The sequence below is a fragment of the Talpa occidentalis genome, unplaced genomic scaffold, assembly GCF_014898055.3.
Source record: "Talpa occidentalis isolate TD23 unplaced genomic scaffold, MPIMG_talOcc4v2.1 talOcc4.7, whole genome shotgun sequence".
NCBI classification, from domain to species: domain Eukaryota; kingdom Metazoa; phylum Chordata; class Mammalia; order Eulipotyphla; family Talpidae; genus Talpa; species Talpa occidentalis.
In genome coordinates this window covers 10058018-10075337 of record NW_023605083.1, presented here as the reverse complement: position 1 = coordinate 10075337, position 17320 = coordinate 10058018, and the positions used below count along the sequence as shown (strand labels likewise).

At 37.2% G+C, this 17320-nt stretch overlaps 1 protein-coding gene across 3 annotated transcripts in view; it reads left to right on the top strand.

Annotated features, from left to right (window-relative positions):
* FOCAD (focadhesin) overlaps positions 1-17320 on the top strand; it is a 268670-nt gene that overhangs the window by 200733 nt on the left and 50617 nt on the right. For all 3 annotated transcript variants that reach the window (XM_037495054.2, XM_037495055.2, XM_037495056.2), the window contains 5 exons: positions 1057-1145; positions 4326-4370; positions 9069-9177; positions 11514-11630; positions 14069-14307. In XM_037495054.2, the coding sequence (XP_037350951.1) occupies positions 1057-1145; positions 4326-4370; positions 9069-9177; positions 11514-11630; positions 14069-14307 (599 nt within the window). The remainder of the gene's footprint in view (positions 1-1056; positions 1146-4325; positions 4371-9068; positions 9178-11513; positions 11631-14068; positions 14308-17320) is intronic.

The following is a 17320-nucleotide window of genomic DNA, read 5'->3' as shown; positions in this document are numbered from 1 at the left end:
TTATTTACTGCTAGTGAAAATGTAAACTACACAAGCGCTCCTGAAAATGGTTTGATATTACTTGCCAATACAATATGCAATTAAGTTCTTGTCCAAATTAGAGTTCATTAATAAGCCAGAATTTTAATTACATTTGAGTAATGTAATTGGTGATGGAGTATCAGAAAGCATCTGATAAAAATAATCCTGAGTTTAAAGACATATCCTAGAATGGATAATAAATTTTTTTTAAAGATTTATTTATTTATACGAGCACTGGGTACAGTCAGAAGCATGGGAGGGTGAGAGAATTCACCAGAGCCAGAGTGGGGAACAGAACAGGCAGAGTGATGAAATACACTGCTGAGGGGAGCAGCGGACGCAGCAGGAGAGGTCTGTCATGCCATGTGGGACCCTCGCCGGCGGCCGGGGATCGAACCGGCGCTGCAGAGGCTGCGGGCAGCTTTGTAGCCCAGTGCTCAACCTCTGTGCCACCAGGGGAGGCCCTGGATAATAAATATTTTAAGGCCTTGGTTAAGGGGATACAGTTAGCTATGTTTTTGTTGCATGATAGAAGTTGAAGTATATCTATTTCTGTGAGTTCACTGATACAGCATGTAGCTGTTTCAGAATAACTTCTGGTACATTTTATTTAAATCTGTATATTTATCCTGCTTATTTGTTACCATTCTGTTAAAAATCTGGTACCCAGACCCCAATGTTGGTAGAAGTCAGTTAAAATTTTCAGCTGCTGGCACAGGCAGATTATTATTACAACAGGGGATTTTTTGAATCTATGAATCAAATATACTTTCAGTAGATATTCTAAAACGAAGTGCTCTGCACTAAATTTGCCAAACATAGAACTTGTCCAGGATGTACTTCTTTGGTGAAGACCTGAGCAGTGATGTAATTAATTCTCCTCACACATCCTCTTTCATAATCTTATATCCTATTGGGAACACTTAAAGCCATTTGGGAAAAAGATACATCTGTTATCTGTGTGTTTTCCAGAGAAATTTTAAGATAATATCTGCCATAGAGTTTGCATGCTGATGTATGTTGGACCTTTTGCAGGGAAGAATAGGAGAGCTGGAGTTGCAGTTAAAACATGGAAAGGAAGGACCCGAGGAGGTGCAATACAAAAAGAACACCACCTGGCTGTGGTAAGGCTGGTCTTCTGCTACTTATTATTTGTCATGGGAAATAACCTATGAGGGGGACGATGTGACTACTTTAAAGGCTCTCCTGCTAAAAGTTTTAGCTTCTACATGAATGTGAAAATAAAAGATAGATAACATAGGTCTGTTTTCCAGCCCCCTCCCAGATAAGAACCTTATTAGTAAATTTTAGATATTTTTCGTTTTCTGAAGCAGTATGGAAATGGTTTGTTTCCTCTCCCTCCCCTCCCATTTTCCCCATAATTAATTGTTTTATATGCTTTTTAATGCTTTTTCCCCCCACTCAATCCATTGTCCCCCTGAGTTAGAATTTAGTCAATGGATACCCCTTCACTCCCCTGCCCCCTCTCTCCCCATGATATCTTCATTATTGGGAGCAAGTTTACCATGTCAGGGTTTTAATTTCTTTGGCAGACATTCCCACTGTATTATCTAGAAAAGTGCTGGCACATTAAAAGCAATTTAAATTGTTACATGAGTTGGGATGAATACCTTGTCAGATTAATGTTGCAGCAGCCCAAAATCTAAATAGCTTTGCCTGCAGCCACAGGTTTCTTTAATCTAAAAATCTGCTCAAAGGTTATTTGATTTTAGACTTGGCATAGGTAGAAAACTGACAACTGGCATATGTAGAAAAGCAAAAGCTGTTTGTATGTGTATTTAATTTTATTCTAATTTACAGTCTCTAGATTTACTTAAAAAATAGTGATGTAGTTTAAAACACATTGTATTTAAGATTAGAGATTAAGAATTTGGATTTTACTTCCTACTTGCTATTTTCTTTTATATATAGTTTTAATTATATCATTTGAAAATGATAATTTAGTGGGTGTGGTGTATTTGTTATCCTCTCCAAAATATAGAGATAGAATGAAGGATTCAAGAGAAAGATGTAAGTCAAAGATTTTGACTGACAAGTATGGAGTTCCCAATTATTAGGATTGGCAAAACTATAGAAAAGCAGGTGTGTGTAGAATAGGAATCAAGTTTTGGGCTTGCTAAGCCTAAGATATCTTATTAGAACTCCAATTGAAAATATCAAATAAGTTATCTAGAGTCTAGAGTTCATGTGTCAGGTGGGAGCTAGAAATATAAATTTGGGGATCTTCAGCACATGAACAGCATTTAGATCATTATTCTAGATGAGATTAGCTAGGTCATGAATAAAGAGAAAGGACTGAATTGTCTAACACAATTCAACACCTAGACGTGTAAAGAGGTGAAGAATGAACCAAAAAGAAAGGCAGACAATTAGTGATTGATGATGGATGAAAATAACCAAGAAAGAATGAAATCTTCAAAGCTATCTTTTAAAAGCCAAGTGAAGAAAGGATTTCAAAAAAGGAGCAACCAGTTGTGTCAAAGGCTGTTGTGGGGCTGCCAAAGATGGAGACTGAGAATTGACCATTAGATTTAGCCTCTTGAAAACCATTGGTGACCATGACAGGAGCTGTTCAGGGGGAGTTGTGGATACCAAAGCCAAATTAAACGAGGGTCTAGAAAGGTAGAAAGACATGAACCACCATCATCAAGGTTAGACCACTTAGACCACTCGTCTAAGTCCTGGTGTATAAGAAGCAGGGCAATACCTGGAGCTTTTTTTTTTTTCTTCTTTGCAACAGTAGATATAACAATATTACAAAAGAGTATTGCACAGGTGAGGTGAGTCATACAAGTAGAGAAGGAAAATTAGTGATGTGGCAGAAAGAAGGGGATAGTTAAAAGAAGGAACCTAATATACCAGTGAAAAGAATTAGCCCCACAAAGAAATATAGACAGGTGATCATTTGTAAATATTCCACACTGACCAATAAAGGAATGTATTGAAAACACTATACTTCATTAAGAAAAACTGGGATTGTACAGTACATTTTATAGAAACTGTCAAATTGTTTTATACAAGTCAAGTTTAAGGTCTGTGGGAGTAATTTGCAACTATTTGAAAAACTTGGCTCATGGAAATGACTCATTCTTAGAATGCTAAATAACTTAAAGATTCTATTATGTTTCAAACAAAAATACTTATTAATGAAAATATAGTTTATATATGCAATTTTTAATATTTATAAAAATTGATTTTATGAAACTCAAAGTGTATAGGCTATCTGCCTCAAAATGTCTAGGTTATCTGCCTCAAAATGTAAACTTGGAAGTCAGTGATTATTCACCTTCTCTCAAGACTCTTATATTAAAAAAAAGTTTTCTGTTCTGTGAATATTTGAATTGAATATACCATCCTTTAAATTCACAATTATATTCTTATAGCTTCAATATGGTTTTATAACCAACATTCAAAATTATGCTTTATATATATACACACAGTAACTTTTCTATTACTGAAAATTTGAAAATAATAAATTGCTGTTTTGATGAACAGTGTGCAAAAGAAAGAGAATGCCTTAGTCAGTTTAGGCTGCTGTAACAAAATGCCATAGACCCATGTAGCTTAAACAACAAAAATTCTGTAGCTGTTGAGTCTGGGAGGCCCAGAAATATAAAATCAAGTTGCCCACAGATCGGGTGCTGGTGAGGACCTGCTAAGCCTAAGATATCTTATTAGAACTCCAATTGAAAATATCAAATAAGTTATCTAGAGTCTAGAGTTCATGTGTCAGGTGGGAGCTAGAAATATAAATTTGGGGATCTTCAGCACTCTTGTATCTTCACTTGACAGAGAGCAAAAATGGAGAAAACTAGTTCTCTGTTGTCTCTTTTTGTAAGGGCACTAATCCCATTTTGAGGACTCTACTCTCACGACCTCCCAAAGGCCCCAGCTCCAAACACAGTACCTTGGGAGTTAAGAGTTCAACATATGAGTTGGGGGTGGGGAGGGCATACAAACATTCCACATATAGCAGAAAATAATGTGAAGCACACTTGTAATACCCACCAGTTTAATGACATCATTAGAGCATTGCCTAGACACCGCCCTCAGTTGCATCTACCTCCTTCCTAGTCTCCACTAACTTACGGAAGGAATAAGGTCATGAAGCATTCTTTGAAGTACAGTCCTTATTATAGTTCTTTCATATTACACTAAAATTCTACATATATAGGTTTAGGATCTGGAGGCATTGCAGAGGTTCTAATTAATTGATGAATAGGCAGAAAGGTTGGGTTCTTGCTCTAACGTGACCTCATGTCTTTTCTCCATCTTGATTGCAGGGTCCGAGACATGTTGACTGATGAGATCACCAAGGCTGCTGCAAAGTAAGATTCATTTATTCAGTTAACCAAAAATTTTCTACAAACATTTTTCCCACACAGGTACAAACAGTTTTTCCTTTTAGAACATTTCCTAACTAAGGATTTTACAAGACTTTCCAATTATTTTTTTTAAAAATCAGATGTTATCCTTTCTCATATTAATTTTTCCTGCTTCTTTGTGATGATACAGAGGAACCATTATACACACATAGCTTTTACACCAGTAATCACTTGTGCCCTTGTGCGTACACCTAACAGAATGCTCTGTGTGTTAGCTCAAAGAATTGTAATTTATATGCCCTCCTAGAGTCAGGGTTTGGGGGGGTGAGGACATTGGGGGTCCTTGTTACTGCGAATTATGTGGATTCTACAAATAATTACTAACTCTCAGCCATGGGCTAGCAAATAAAGCATAGCATTACTTCCTCTTCATTCCCTTCGTATTTAGATCAAGGGGATCTAGAAATTGGATTTTTAAATAGTAGAAATGAATGTGAAGACCCGGTACAACGACAATATCAATCATATCCTTATGGCTTAAAAAAAATAGCTTGAGTACTGGTATCTTGAGACTTTATTTAGCTCTCTCACTAAGAAAGCTATACCCTAATGAACATGCAATCTCTCCAGGTTCTTTTGTTAACAAGCTGACTAATTGTTCCTGGCAGTAAGTTAATGTCAGTCAGACACACTCACCCTTCTATCATCACCTTTTGCTACTGCCTTTCTGTTTGACTCCCATTCTTCCTGTTCACCCAATAACATAGATATACATTTGATCTAGAGGATTTCATGATTATTAGAAAAACAGGGCCTCCCCTGGTGGTGCAGCAGTTGAGCGCTGGGCTGCGAAGCTGCCCACAGCCTCTGCAGCACCGGTTCGATCCCCGGCCACCTGCAAGGGTCCCACATGGCACGCAGACCTCTCCTGCCGCACCCGCTGCTCCACTCAGCAGTGTACTTCAGTCCTTCTGCCTGTTATGCTCCCCACTCTGGCTCTGGTGAATTCTCTCGCCCTTGCGCGCTTCTGACTGTACTCAGTGCTTGTATAAATAAATAAATAAAATCTTAAAAAAAGAAAAAAGAAATTCATATCATGTAGAAATATTTAATGAAAGTACCTTGTTATGTTCCAGAGCCTTCCATAGCTCAGTAGCTTTTGCCTTAAATGCAACAAACAAAAACCCTAAGACAAAAATATGATCTACCTTACAGTTAGCTTTTCACCGGTAATTTCTCAAACAGGCGCTTAACTGTGAAGTCTGATCTCAGAACATGATCACTACTCAGCTGCATGTCTTCTGAATAAAGGGAAGTAGAAGTGGGAATCCTCCCCTGCACTCAGTGAGGTGGGAGGCACTGGGAAATATCTGTTGACATATCTGTTGACAAAATGAAAACTAAAGTACAGAGAGGCTTTGAGAGGGACTCATTTGTGTCTGCTTCTCTAGTTTGGTTGAATTGCAGACTCAGTGGGAGAGCACTCAGCTGCATATTGGAAGGGAGGGGGTGCTGGGCTAGAGGAGCTGGCTTTGACCTTTACCTTTCATAGTTTGTTCTGTTTTGTAGTTTACTTATATCCTGTTAAAACCAGTGCTTCGACATTTAGAGCAAGAAGCTTGAATGCCAAAGAAACTAGCAGTTTCCTATTAAAATAAACTTTAATTTTGCCTCACTAGTAGCTTTTGCATTTTCTACTCTAGAAATTTACTTCATTAAGATGTTAATCTTCAGATTTGCAAATCATAACTTTACAGCTAATATGGAAAAAGTGTGTTCACATTCTCAGTGGTATGGTGTAAAATTAATTCATGTTCTCATGATGTTACCTTTTCATCAACAGTTTCAAAGTATTTTATAGACCTTATCTTATTAAAGCAATTCTGACAATACTAGGCATGACAGCAAGTGAATGGGAGATATTTAAGGTCCAGAGACTGGGGAGATTAATGATAAAGCAGGGGAAATAAGAGTCACTCTGCTGCCTTCTCCTTTCTTCTTCCCACTGACTTCTTCCAACCTTGTGAGTGCCCCACTACCACCCCTACTCTCTTAGCCTCTGTTCCTCTGACCATGGCCACCACAAAATGTTTGGACCACTGTAATTCTTATTTTGCTCTGTCCTATAAGTTAAATGTAAGAAGTAAAACACCTGTCACAGAATTAAGCTGATTGGCTCATTTGAAAGCATTTTCAAAGCACCAGGGTTATGGGAGAATCAGAGCACAGATAAAACCTGATGATTGATGTAAGTTTATTTTCATTGTTATTAATTAAATGGCTTTGGACCTGAGGATAAAAATCCCTAAAGTATTGGCTCACTTTACTAATATGTAACATAATACTTTGTCCCCAAGAAAGCATCATTGTAGCTCATCCTTCCTTGCACTTCTTAATTAGGTTAATGGCATCAGTTTGTTTCAAAAGACAATTTAATTAAAATGTCAGTGGTGTTGCCTAGATAAATACTGTACTGTTGCTGACATGTTATTATGCAGATTAGTCACATTGCTTGCCTGGTAGGGGATAGTTACTTGATCAACAAGGTGATGGTTTTTTTTTTTGCTGAGCCAGTTGTAGGTTCTCACCTGGCCAACTCTTCCTTGAATTTGTTTCACTACGTGTTTTGTTTCTACTCTCCAGCTTGTAAAGAATGCAGAGCTGAGCAAGGGCCCGTCATGCTACCTCTGTGAGATGTATAGCTTGGCTTAAGCATGCACTATGTGACCCATGGACTTTGTCTCTGAAAGATTAATGTCCAAATATGCATTGGGTCTGTAATCACAGGTCTAATTCCCAGTGATTCTATTTTGCAAGAATAGTACATGCTGAGGAACGTCCAGACCAGTGAAACTTTTGAAACAAAAAATCATGCTTGGCACTATTCTAAAACAGAAGTTAAATTCTTTCATAATTTTAGAGTTAAAAAGATAAATTTTTATGTCATCTTGTCTAATGTTCATATTTTAAAAGATTTGCTAGCCTATTTTTAAATGGTGATCATTTACGTTTTTCTACAGGACAAATAAAAAAAAAAGCTGGGGATCAATTTACAGGTCACTGAGAACTTAAAACAATTTGTTACTAATTTTAAGAACTCATGACCATTGGCATCAAGACAGGATTCAGAATGGTCTCAGCTAAAGGAAAGAGATAATATTAGAAATAAAAGATCTGATTTTGTCTTTGTTCAATGATGTTATTATAGCTAAGGCACCTGGGAATATCCAGACCTTGATGTCTATTGTTTTATTATCAGCTGTATGAGTGCTCAGTAATCCTCACTGCAAAACTCTAGCAAAGTTGAAGCCATCTGCATGGACTTCAAGTCTCCTTCCTTTCTCACCCACCCCTAATATAAATGTTTTCTCATCTATGTATAGCAGACTTCAAAGAGGAATGAATTAAGGAGAGGGGAGCAAAATGAGCCAGTGTCAGGTCTTCACTGAAAGAAAAGGAAGAAGGTATAGATGAGTAGATAGATAGAGGGAAGAACTTGATGGCAAATCCTGCATCCCATTCTTACCAAATGGAAGCAAAAATGCAAGGACTCGTGTACCCTGGCCTTTTAATACCCACCCTCTCACATGTTCACATAGCCTGGAACTAGAGGTATTATGCCTGCATGGGGAGCAGGACTGGTAACCCTCATGCCACGTATCTGTACCATCTTTACACTGGACTAAACAGAAAGTGATTCTTAGATACATACTCTGAATGCACTTTCCTGTCTGATGTCCAGGCTTTGACAAACATTCTCTGTATTTATTGGAACTCATAGCCACCAGATGACCACGAACTAACTTGACGGTGATATAGGTGTTTTGTGGTCTAAATTCTGTCATGGTGAGTCAGTAAATCAAGAGCATCTCATCAGTGTTCCATTGGGATTTCATTCTATAGGATCACCATGAAATTATAGAATCATACTGAATGCACATTTTCAAATGGTGATTGTATTAAAAAGTTTCAATTTTCTTGATGCAAAATTCTGAAATCACATTTAAAATTCTATTGCCAATGTTAGAAAAATATCATTTGGATGGTGTAACTCAATCCAAATTGTCTCGACAGACCCTTAATTGGATCTTCTCTAGGGGTCTCTATATATTTTATTACAAACTGACCAAGGCTGCTGGCTTTAGGAGAAAGAATGGAAGGGCAGTAATGGCTAAGAAAAGCAGGCAGCTTGTGAAGTTGCGAGCAAAGTGTGTGTCTGAGGCAGTTTACTAGAAACTGGTTCCACTCAGCAGTGCCTTGGGAAAGCCAGAAGCTATTTCTCCTGCTGGACTTACATTTACATCACTGACCTTAGAGGTATTTTCAGAACAAATCGATAAATTTAAATTGACCAAAGATGACACAGAAGGAGCTATCTTAGGGCATGTAAAGTGAAATAAATAATGAAGCAAAAACATTTAGGAAGAAAGACGTTAAATATATGAGCTTAGACTCCTAAGTTACAAAAAAACGTAATGACCAAACACGTAGAGGAAGAGTCACAAGTCGGCACTAGCGTGGGAAAAAAGGAAAGAATTTGTTCCCCTGCTGGCATCAAGGAACAAACAGACCTGTGCTTATGAAGCTCCTGAAGGAACAGAAGTGCATTTTGACCTCACCTGCCCTCTCTATAATAATGCCTTCTCATCTCCCGACTAATGCCCCAAAATCCTCTCCTGAAATTTTTTTCTCTTTAAACAGGGACAGCCCAGTAGTCAAAGGCAATGCGCTATTAGCCTTAAGCAGCCTGGCTGTTGTCGTATCCAAACACGAAGCTGGCCTCTCCTCAGACTCTGAGGGTATCCTGGAGGTGAGTAGAGGTGATCTGAACCAGTTGGGCTTTGATTGTGGATCCTTTGAAAAGTAAGAAGTCTCTTGAAGCCAGGCTTGTAGGTGGATTGGTCCTGAATTGGTGAGACTGGAGTTTGATTACGGCACCAAGTTATGCTATTTGATGGGCCTTTACACTGTGGGGCTTAGTCTTTTAGTCTAGATTTTTCTTTGCTGCTTTTCTGTTGTGCTTTCTCCATCACAGTTAAGCGGTCATTTCCATTTGAAGGTACCAATTTTATGCAACAGGGGTTGTCTTTTTGTGATTGCATCAGTGGTAACCAATCTTAGGAGGTTAACTAGGCTTACTAAAAGTGAACAATGCTGTCAAAAAATGATAAATAAGCAGTGTTTACTGACTGAAAAAAAAATTGTACTTTGCATTTTAATTGTAGATGTCAATGACAAAGTGCCTATTCATTTTTGCAAGGCATTTATTTCTTAATTAAACATGTGGCGAGCTGGCCAATGTTCATTTCCAATGTACTTTTTCAGATAATTCATAACTGTCAAAATAAACAGGCATGAATTTTTTCTCCATTTAAGCCCATTATCTGGTAGTTATCATTATCTGGAGACAATAGAACAGAGTGGTTAAAAATCATGGGTTTTGAAGTAGGAGAGTCCTATATTTAAATCCTGATACTTGTAGTTGCTGGGTCTATAGCTTATTGTTGGTAATGTCCCTTCCTAGATTCTTTTCCCCATCTATAAAATGGGGATAATAATACTTACTCGATAGGATCATTGGAAGGATTAAATGAATTAGTATATGTAAAGCACAATGACTAGTAAATACTAAGCCCTCTATAATGGAGACCATTGTCTTCAACATCAGCATATACTCCATTACGTCTTACTACAAAAATTGAACAGTATTATTCATCTTGTCTCTGTCACTGCACAGTATGGGCTATCTCTATTCCCTTTTTATCATGGAGTATGCTTTGATTATGAGCAAAGAAACCAACCCTCATTAAAAACCTTTCATTTTGGTATTACTTATGACAGACTTCCAGTTATTCAGGTAACCTGCCCCAATAATAACTGGAAGTCTGCCTCAGAGTCTGACCCAGACCCTGTTCTTCTTTATTTCTCCACCCTTTTGTTCTACCTTAAAACACATATTATACAAAGCATTGAAAGGCCACACAACCCAAGGTGGGGCTTTGCTTTTATTCTTGATGACTTCGTCTTTTGCTATTACTCAGTGCTTTTAACTCCAGACCTCCTCATTTGAGTAAAGTTGAAGTTTGCAAACATCTTTCAGATCTGCATATGATCAACAACTAAAGATGTTAAGAAGGAAATCTTGTTTGATTCAAGGAAGTACTTCAAGGAGATACTTAATACAGCATTGACCTTTATCTTTTGTGCCAACTATGTGTCACCATATGAATGAAGGGAGGCTTTTGACATCCATGGTCATGAATGATTTTTAAAACCAGGGTCTCTTTGGGCCTCCCCTGGTGGCGCAGTAATTGAGTACTGGGCTGCGAAGCTGCCTTGCAGCCTCTGCAGTGCCGGTTCGATCCCTGGCCACCTGCGAGGGTCCCACATGCACGACAGACCTGTCCTGTCTCGCCTGCTGCTCCCCTCAGCAGTGTATTTTGTCAGTCTGCCTGTTCTGTTCCCCGCTCTGACTCTGGTAGGTTCTCTCACCCTCCTGCGCTTCTGACTGTACCCAGTGCTTGTATGTATAAACAAACAAACAAACAAATAAATAAATCTTAAAAAAAAAAAACAAAAAAACCCAGGGTCTCTTTTTAGTGAGTTGAGTTTCATTAATGTGTTGTTATTTCTTGGCATTCTCTTTCATCCTTTTTTCCAAACTATAAATCATCTGTTTTCATACCTAATAACTAGGCAGATGTGATAATACTTGAACAAATAATATATAGGGACAGTAAGCAAAAATGCTAGATATGGTGATCAGAATTTTTTAAGCTGCTTTATTGCCTCCTTTGTGAAATCATGGCCCATAGATATTAAACATTTTTAGTTGTTTTCTCTGCATACTTCTCCTTTTGCCTCCACATACTCTCCAAAGACTCAAGTGTTTCCTGTCTTGCAACCCCATCCTTTCACTTCTACTTACCCTCATTTAAAAGTTAAACCCTTATTTCTGTTGGCGCACAGGTGAGGGTGTGTACTTGTCAAATACTTGTCTAATTGATGCAGTCCTGGTAGGTGAGTTTTGCTTTTTGATAATATTACAATCTTAAGGCTTAAGGAAGGGCTTTTACCTTAGGTCTAGAAATTATGTTTGTTTTTCCCTTTTTTACATTACCATTTCATGTTTTTCTCCATCCACAGGTTCAACCTAATTTCCTTTCAATGAAAGAGTGGGTTTCTATGGTGTTTGATACTCTATTGGTCATTGTGGACAGCCATTACCAACCCAGAGGACAGCTCTTCTCCTGGTTTTATTATGTAAGTCTGAGAAATTAAAAAAAGAAATCAGAAAATTCATCTGAATTGTTTACGTGAAATCCATGATCTAGTGTAAAGGATTCCCAGCCCTACGTGTATATTACAATCACCTAGGGAACTTTTAATGACTATATGTTGAAAAAAGAAATACTGCTGTGTGGGCCTTCCCTCTGAATTAATTGCTCAGGTATGGCCTTAGGTAAGCATTTTGAAAGCTTTCTAGGTTATTCTAACATACGGTCAGAGTTATGAGCAACATTTATAGCAAAATAAGCATTGGCTATAAATTAGGGAACCCACTTATCTAATGGTAGATTTCAGAGTAATTGACCATGGGCAATTCACTTGATCTCACTGGACCTTTGTTTTTTTTATTCATAAAATGAGGGGACTGAAGTACATTATTCATTGTGCTTATAACTTTACCTCATGTTAGTTTTATGATACTTATTTAACTCATCATCTTACTTTCCATAACCGTGAAACAAAAGTAAAAATTAATGCTTTGACAGTTTAAGATTGTGAGGATCCAAAGACATAATTTAGGAAAAAAATGTTTTGAAGTACTCTACAGATGCAAAGAAATATTGTTGATCATGAAAAATCACTTGTTACTGAGTCATTCACTTTCTTCAGGCTTGTATCTTAAGATCTGAATCAAATTGAAGACATTTTTTTTGTGTCTGGGTTTCATTTTCCCTATGTTACTGTAGTGCAGTCTTGCTTTCTGTATTTGCATGGAATTATTTTGGTTCTACCTTATCACTATCCATTGCTTAGGGAATTACAGTGATCATGGGACAATCAGCTGAGTGGCAGAGGATTATAGTTGATTTGAATAAAAATATAACACAGGTCCTGAACTGTTGCTAAGATCACGAATTTAGCCTGAAACTCCACTGCCGTAGGTCTTCTGTAAACATTTTGTGTGTCTTTGTTCTCCTGCCCTTGGAAAGATCTGGTATGTATTCATCTGGGGTTTAGGGTCTGGAACTATATTTAACTATATACTTGAGGATAAAAATGACTTACTAGATAACGTAGAATCAAATCGCAAGGTAGATTTTGCTCAAAGAAGTAATTTCTTTAGTGTGATTTGTTTTCTGTCAGAATGTCCTTATTCCCTGAATGTGGATGAAAAAACTTGTTTAATTTACATGGAGATCTTTACAGTAGTTATCTGGTTCAGATATTCACCAGGAAAGGATATGAGATTTTTAATAATGCTTCTTAGTTCTTGCAAACCAATAAAAATATTTTCCTTACTAGCAAACTTCAGAGTTGCCTCTTGCCTGTGTGATTTTTGCATCATTACACTTTTTCAGAAAAGTCTGTTTCAGGTTACTTCCTTTATTTCCAGTCATTTTGGAAATGGGTCATTTTGAGCTGGGTCTTTTTGAGTAAAATTGTCATTATAACAGTACTTATTGTTAGTGCTTAATATTAACTTAAAGAATACCTTAGCATGTGTTTGATTTTTATCCTTAAAGTTCTAAAGCCTAGATAGCAAATGGATATAGAATGAAAGACACTTTTTAATGCTTCGACTACAAGAGACAGTACAGCCTTTCTGATGCATCTGAAAATTGGAAATGGACAGTAGTGAGAAATGATAAATGGACTTTCTTCCCCACTTGAGACATATATATAAATGTATATAATGTCCAGTGGAGCGCTCTAATATGTGATTCTTAGAGAAGCTGTTCACATTCAGCTGCCCTGTCATTTTATTAGAGCTGTTATTCATTTCTTTTCCCATAATTACATATAGGAAGGAGCATATAGAGCTCTCCATTTCATTTTGAATAGCTGGTTATTGCTTTGAAACCAGAGGCTTTTAGGATTTCAACTTCCTTTTTAATTAAAAGGAATTAACCCCCTGTAGGAAATAATCCATCTACTGGGAATCGTTCCCACCAAAAATTTTGGGAGATCTGCCAATAGATCCCTGTGCTAAACTTACTCTTATTCCTGCAATACTAAACTTAAATGCCCCCCCCAACCCTGCCATTTTTCCTTTCTCTCCCTGAAAAATCCTGGCCTTCTAGATGTTTATAATGTGATTTGGTGGTTTTTCCAAGCCTAGATAGTGTCACTGGGGTTTTTCATTGTTTGTACACATGGGCTTTCAAGACACTGAAATTGTCTTGGGCTTTTTAGTGAGGGAATTTACACCCTTGCAAAGGGGACAGTTATTTGTTTTTCAAATTTAAAAGGATATATTACTAGTTAACTGTTTAGTGGTAAATTGTTTCAGTAAACATGAAAACATAACCTATAGACAAACAGAAATAGATTTTTTTAATTATTGTTTTGTTTGGCAGGAGTGGTTCTAAGGGAAGCTTGTATTGTTGTACAGTGCTTTTGTGATAGGTATGCTTGCTTCATGTTTTAAACAAAAGGCCAACCTCTTGTTTTCTTTCTTTGGCATGTTCTAGAAATCCTATTCTGGTGAAAACACAGCTAGTGCCATTGCCCGTTCTGCTGCCGCCGCGGCTTTGTCTCTCCTTGTGCCAGTTTTCATTATCTCTTGCAAAGAGAAGGTAGAGGAAATCCTGAACATGCTGACTGCCAGGTTACCTGGGAAACCAAGTGCTGATGAGTCTCAAGCCGTGCAAATCCACATGGGCCTTGCTTTAGGGATGTTTCTCTCTCGTTTGTGTGAGGAGAAACTCAGGTACAGTATATTAACATATTCCTGCTTTATCCTCTTTGTGATTAAGGAGAAAGACTTCACACACACACACACACACACTGAGCAATATGTGGTTGCTAAACTTTTGAGATGGACAAGTTGATCCTTTGTTCTCCTTTACAAGTGAATTTGTCTTTCTAAAATACCATCACAGAGATGTTAATGTATTTTAAGAGATGCTCTTATTAAGGTGATTGATTACTTAAAAATCATTTCATGCTCAGATGAAAGCTCTAGATACATCTGTGTGATAGATATGAAAAAAAGGCTAATGTTATGGTGCTATAAATAAAAGCTTTTTTTCTGGGTTGTAATGGTGAAAGTAATTGCTGATCTTTTATTGATCTCACTGTCAAATGGGACAAAAGGATTGGGGTATCCCTGTGCCCGAAGGTGCTGGGAATCACTGAATCACCTGAGAACTTCATGTACCCAGTGTTAAATATTTCTTTTATCCTGTGCCCTGGCTACATTTTTATAATCCTTAAAGAGTCTTAATCTGTGCATATTATACTGTGTGCTTTATTCAGTTTGATTGCTCATTTTTAGGCTGCTAGCCTTACCCTTGAATGGAGCTAATGGAATAGCAAAGACCCAGGTGGAAAATTCCACAAGTGGAAAAGTTTTCTTTTGCATGACTCTACTTTAGTTTTGTTGTTCGTTGTATTTGTTCTTTATTTTATAACAAATCTTAGAATTTTATATATCCAGATTGATTGTAGTGTGGAACAGCATGAATATATTTGAGTATCATGAATATTTAGATACAACTGACTTGGAATCTAGTCTCATTTTCCTGCGTTGGAAATAAGGTTAGCAGGGAGAAAAAGCCTGTTGTGATATTAGATGTCTGTAAACTTCCCTGCTTGGTAGAAATTAACTGTGTGTCCAAAGGTGTTGATATAGGTAAAACGGATGGCATTATGCTGTATTTAGATTTCAAATTGAAGCCATTGGTTAAGTTTGCATTTGGAATTTACATAGTTTGTACAAACACCAATATGTGAAATTTTTATGAGAGATGTTATTGATCTAGGGAAATACTATATTTCAGATGATCACTTTGAAGTCTTGGAAATATGTCAGCTGACTTAGTCTTTGTGATTATAAATGAAACAATTGCAGAATGTTCATTTCGTTCTGCTCACCAGCATTAGTATATGTGGAGCTGGTTCTGCACCTGAACAAAAAGCTGCTCTTTGAGTGTGAATTGCCTGTTATGTATCATGTGTATGTGACAGAACCCAAAGTATTTCTAAAGACTTAAAACTTGAAAGTGATTTTTTCCCCCTTTGCTACTATGCTACAAATGGGAATCTCATCACCATCTGTGTTCACACTCTTTCTTAAGTGTCAGTATCTTTTCAAGCAAGATGTTTTACAACTAAAAATGACCTATGGCAGTTGAATTCCAGGCACCTCATTTCATCCTATCCTGGCTTCTTGTTCATTAGGTTAGGATGAGATGCTGCTGGTTTTAGGGCTTGACAAACTTGAATTTGTGGTTAATTTAATCTTGGTACCTGGAGAAAACTATGGTGATTCACCTGAAGCATTCATTCCTGGCTCTGAGATTGCCTTCCACCCTGACTTTACACCTGCATGAACCCCTAGGGAACAGGAGGCTCTTCTTGAGGCTGAGCGCCTGCAGAATAACTGCACATTAAAACTTTGCTCTAAGCATCCTGTGCTTGATAACTTTCCTCCTTATGGCCTGTGTATTAGTATTGCAGCTACTAGTATAATTATTCTTGGTTCCAGCCTTCCTAATTTCCTAATGCACAGAAATCTGAAATATATGCCTTTGGTGCTAATAAATATTCTACTAGATAATGGCTGTGTCACCAGATAATGGCTTTTTATTTTTGAGAAAGTTTCCCTTTTTCTAAAATTTTAAGGTAAATGTTTTGAGGGTTGTTAGTTCTGAATAGTCTAATGCCATCAAATAAGTGTCCCTAAAAACCTCTTAGGGGAACATAAGAAAAATGTGTTGATCTTAAGAATGAAAAATCACCTGTGGAAAGAAATTATGACAATCAATCTATGTTTTCCAAGACTGATGAAAAAGTCACCTGAGTTTAAATTTTAGTCTAGAAAAGCATATATATCCCAAGGCATCTTGCTTTTCTCATAACTCCCAGAGGATACCAGTAGGATTTCTTTAGTATTTGTTTAGAATATTGAAGTATATTTTACTCCAGAGAACAACTATAATAGGACTTGTTTAATTAAAGCTATTAAAACTGTGTGGTGCGGTGGGGGGGTGGGTACGGAGAGGGAGAGAGGGAGGATGTGTTTGAAAATACGATCCTTCACCTCAGGCAAAACGATTCTCATTTTGCTTTGGGACTACATTGTTTCAAGTGCTCTCTGCTCGTTGGCATTCCTGGGACTGCTTTCCACATAGGCTGAGCAGCAGCAGGCGAGTTGACACTTAGGAAACCCTTAATGATAAAGTGTCAGTGATAAAGCCCACCACTGTGCCTGAAAAACAGCCATAGAACTATCTTCTAAATTATATTTTACTATGCAAATAATAGTTCTTTCCAAGACAGTTACAAAAACCACATCAATTACTGTACAAAGGCAGAAAAATACTGGACTGGTCTTTTCCCCTTTAAAATACAAATGCAAATAAAGAAGTGGTATTAGAACCTCCACAATTGAGACATGAAATCAGGAATCTTTGCAAGAAGGAGATGTGGAATGATTATTGATGGCATCAGCTTAATGGGTAATTAAATACTCTGAAGGAAATCAATTTCGAATTCTTACAAAAAGTTTTGGCTTTGTGGCTGATACTTATTTTTTAGTGATTTAAAATTGATTGCACTGTAAAATGCAAAAGTAGCCATTTTAAGGATTATTAGTTTGTACAAGTGGATTATAGCAGTCAGAAACCCAATTATTGAGTAAATTCTGACTCAGTTTCCCTAAATACAAACTAAGTATATAATACTTCCTTTATTTTTTAAAGAAATGCTGACATTTCCAT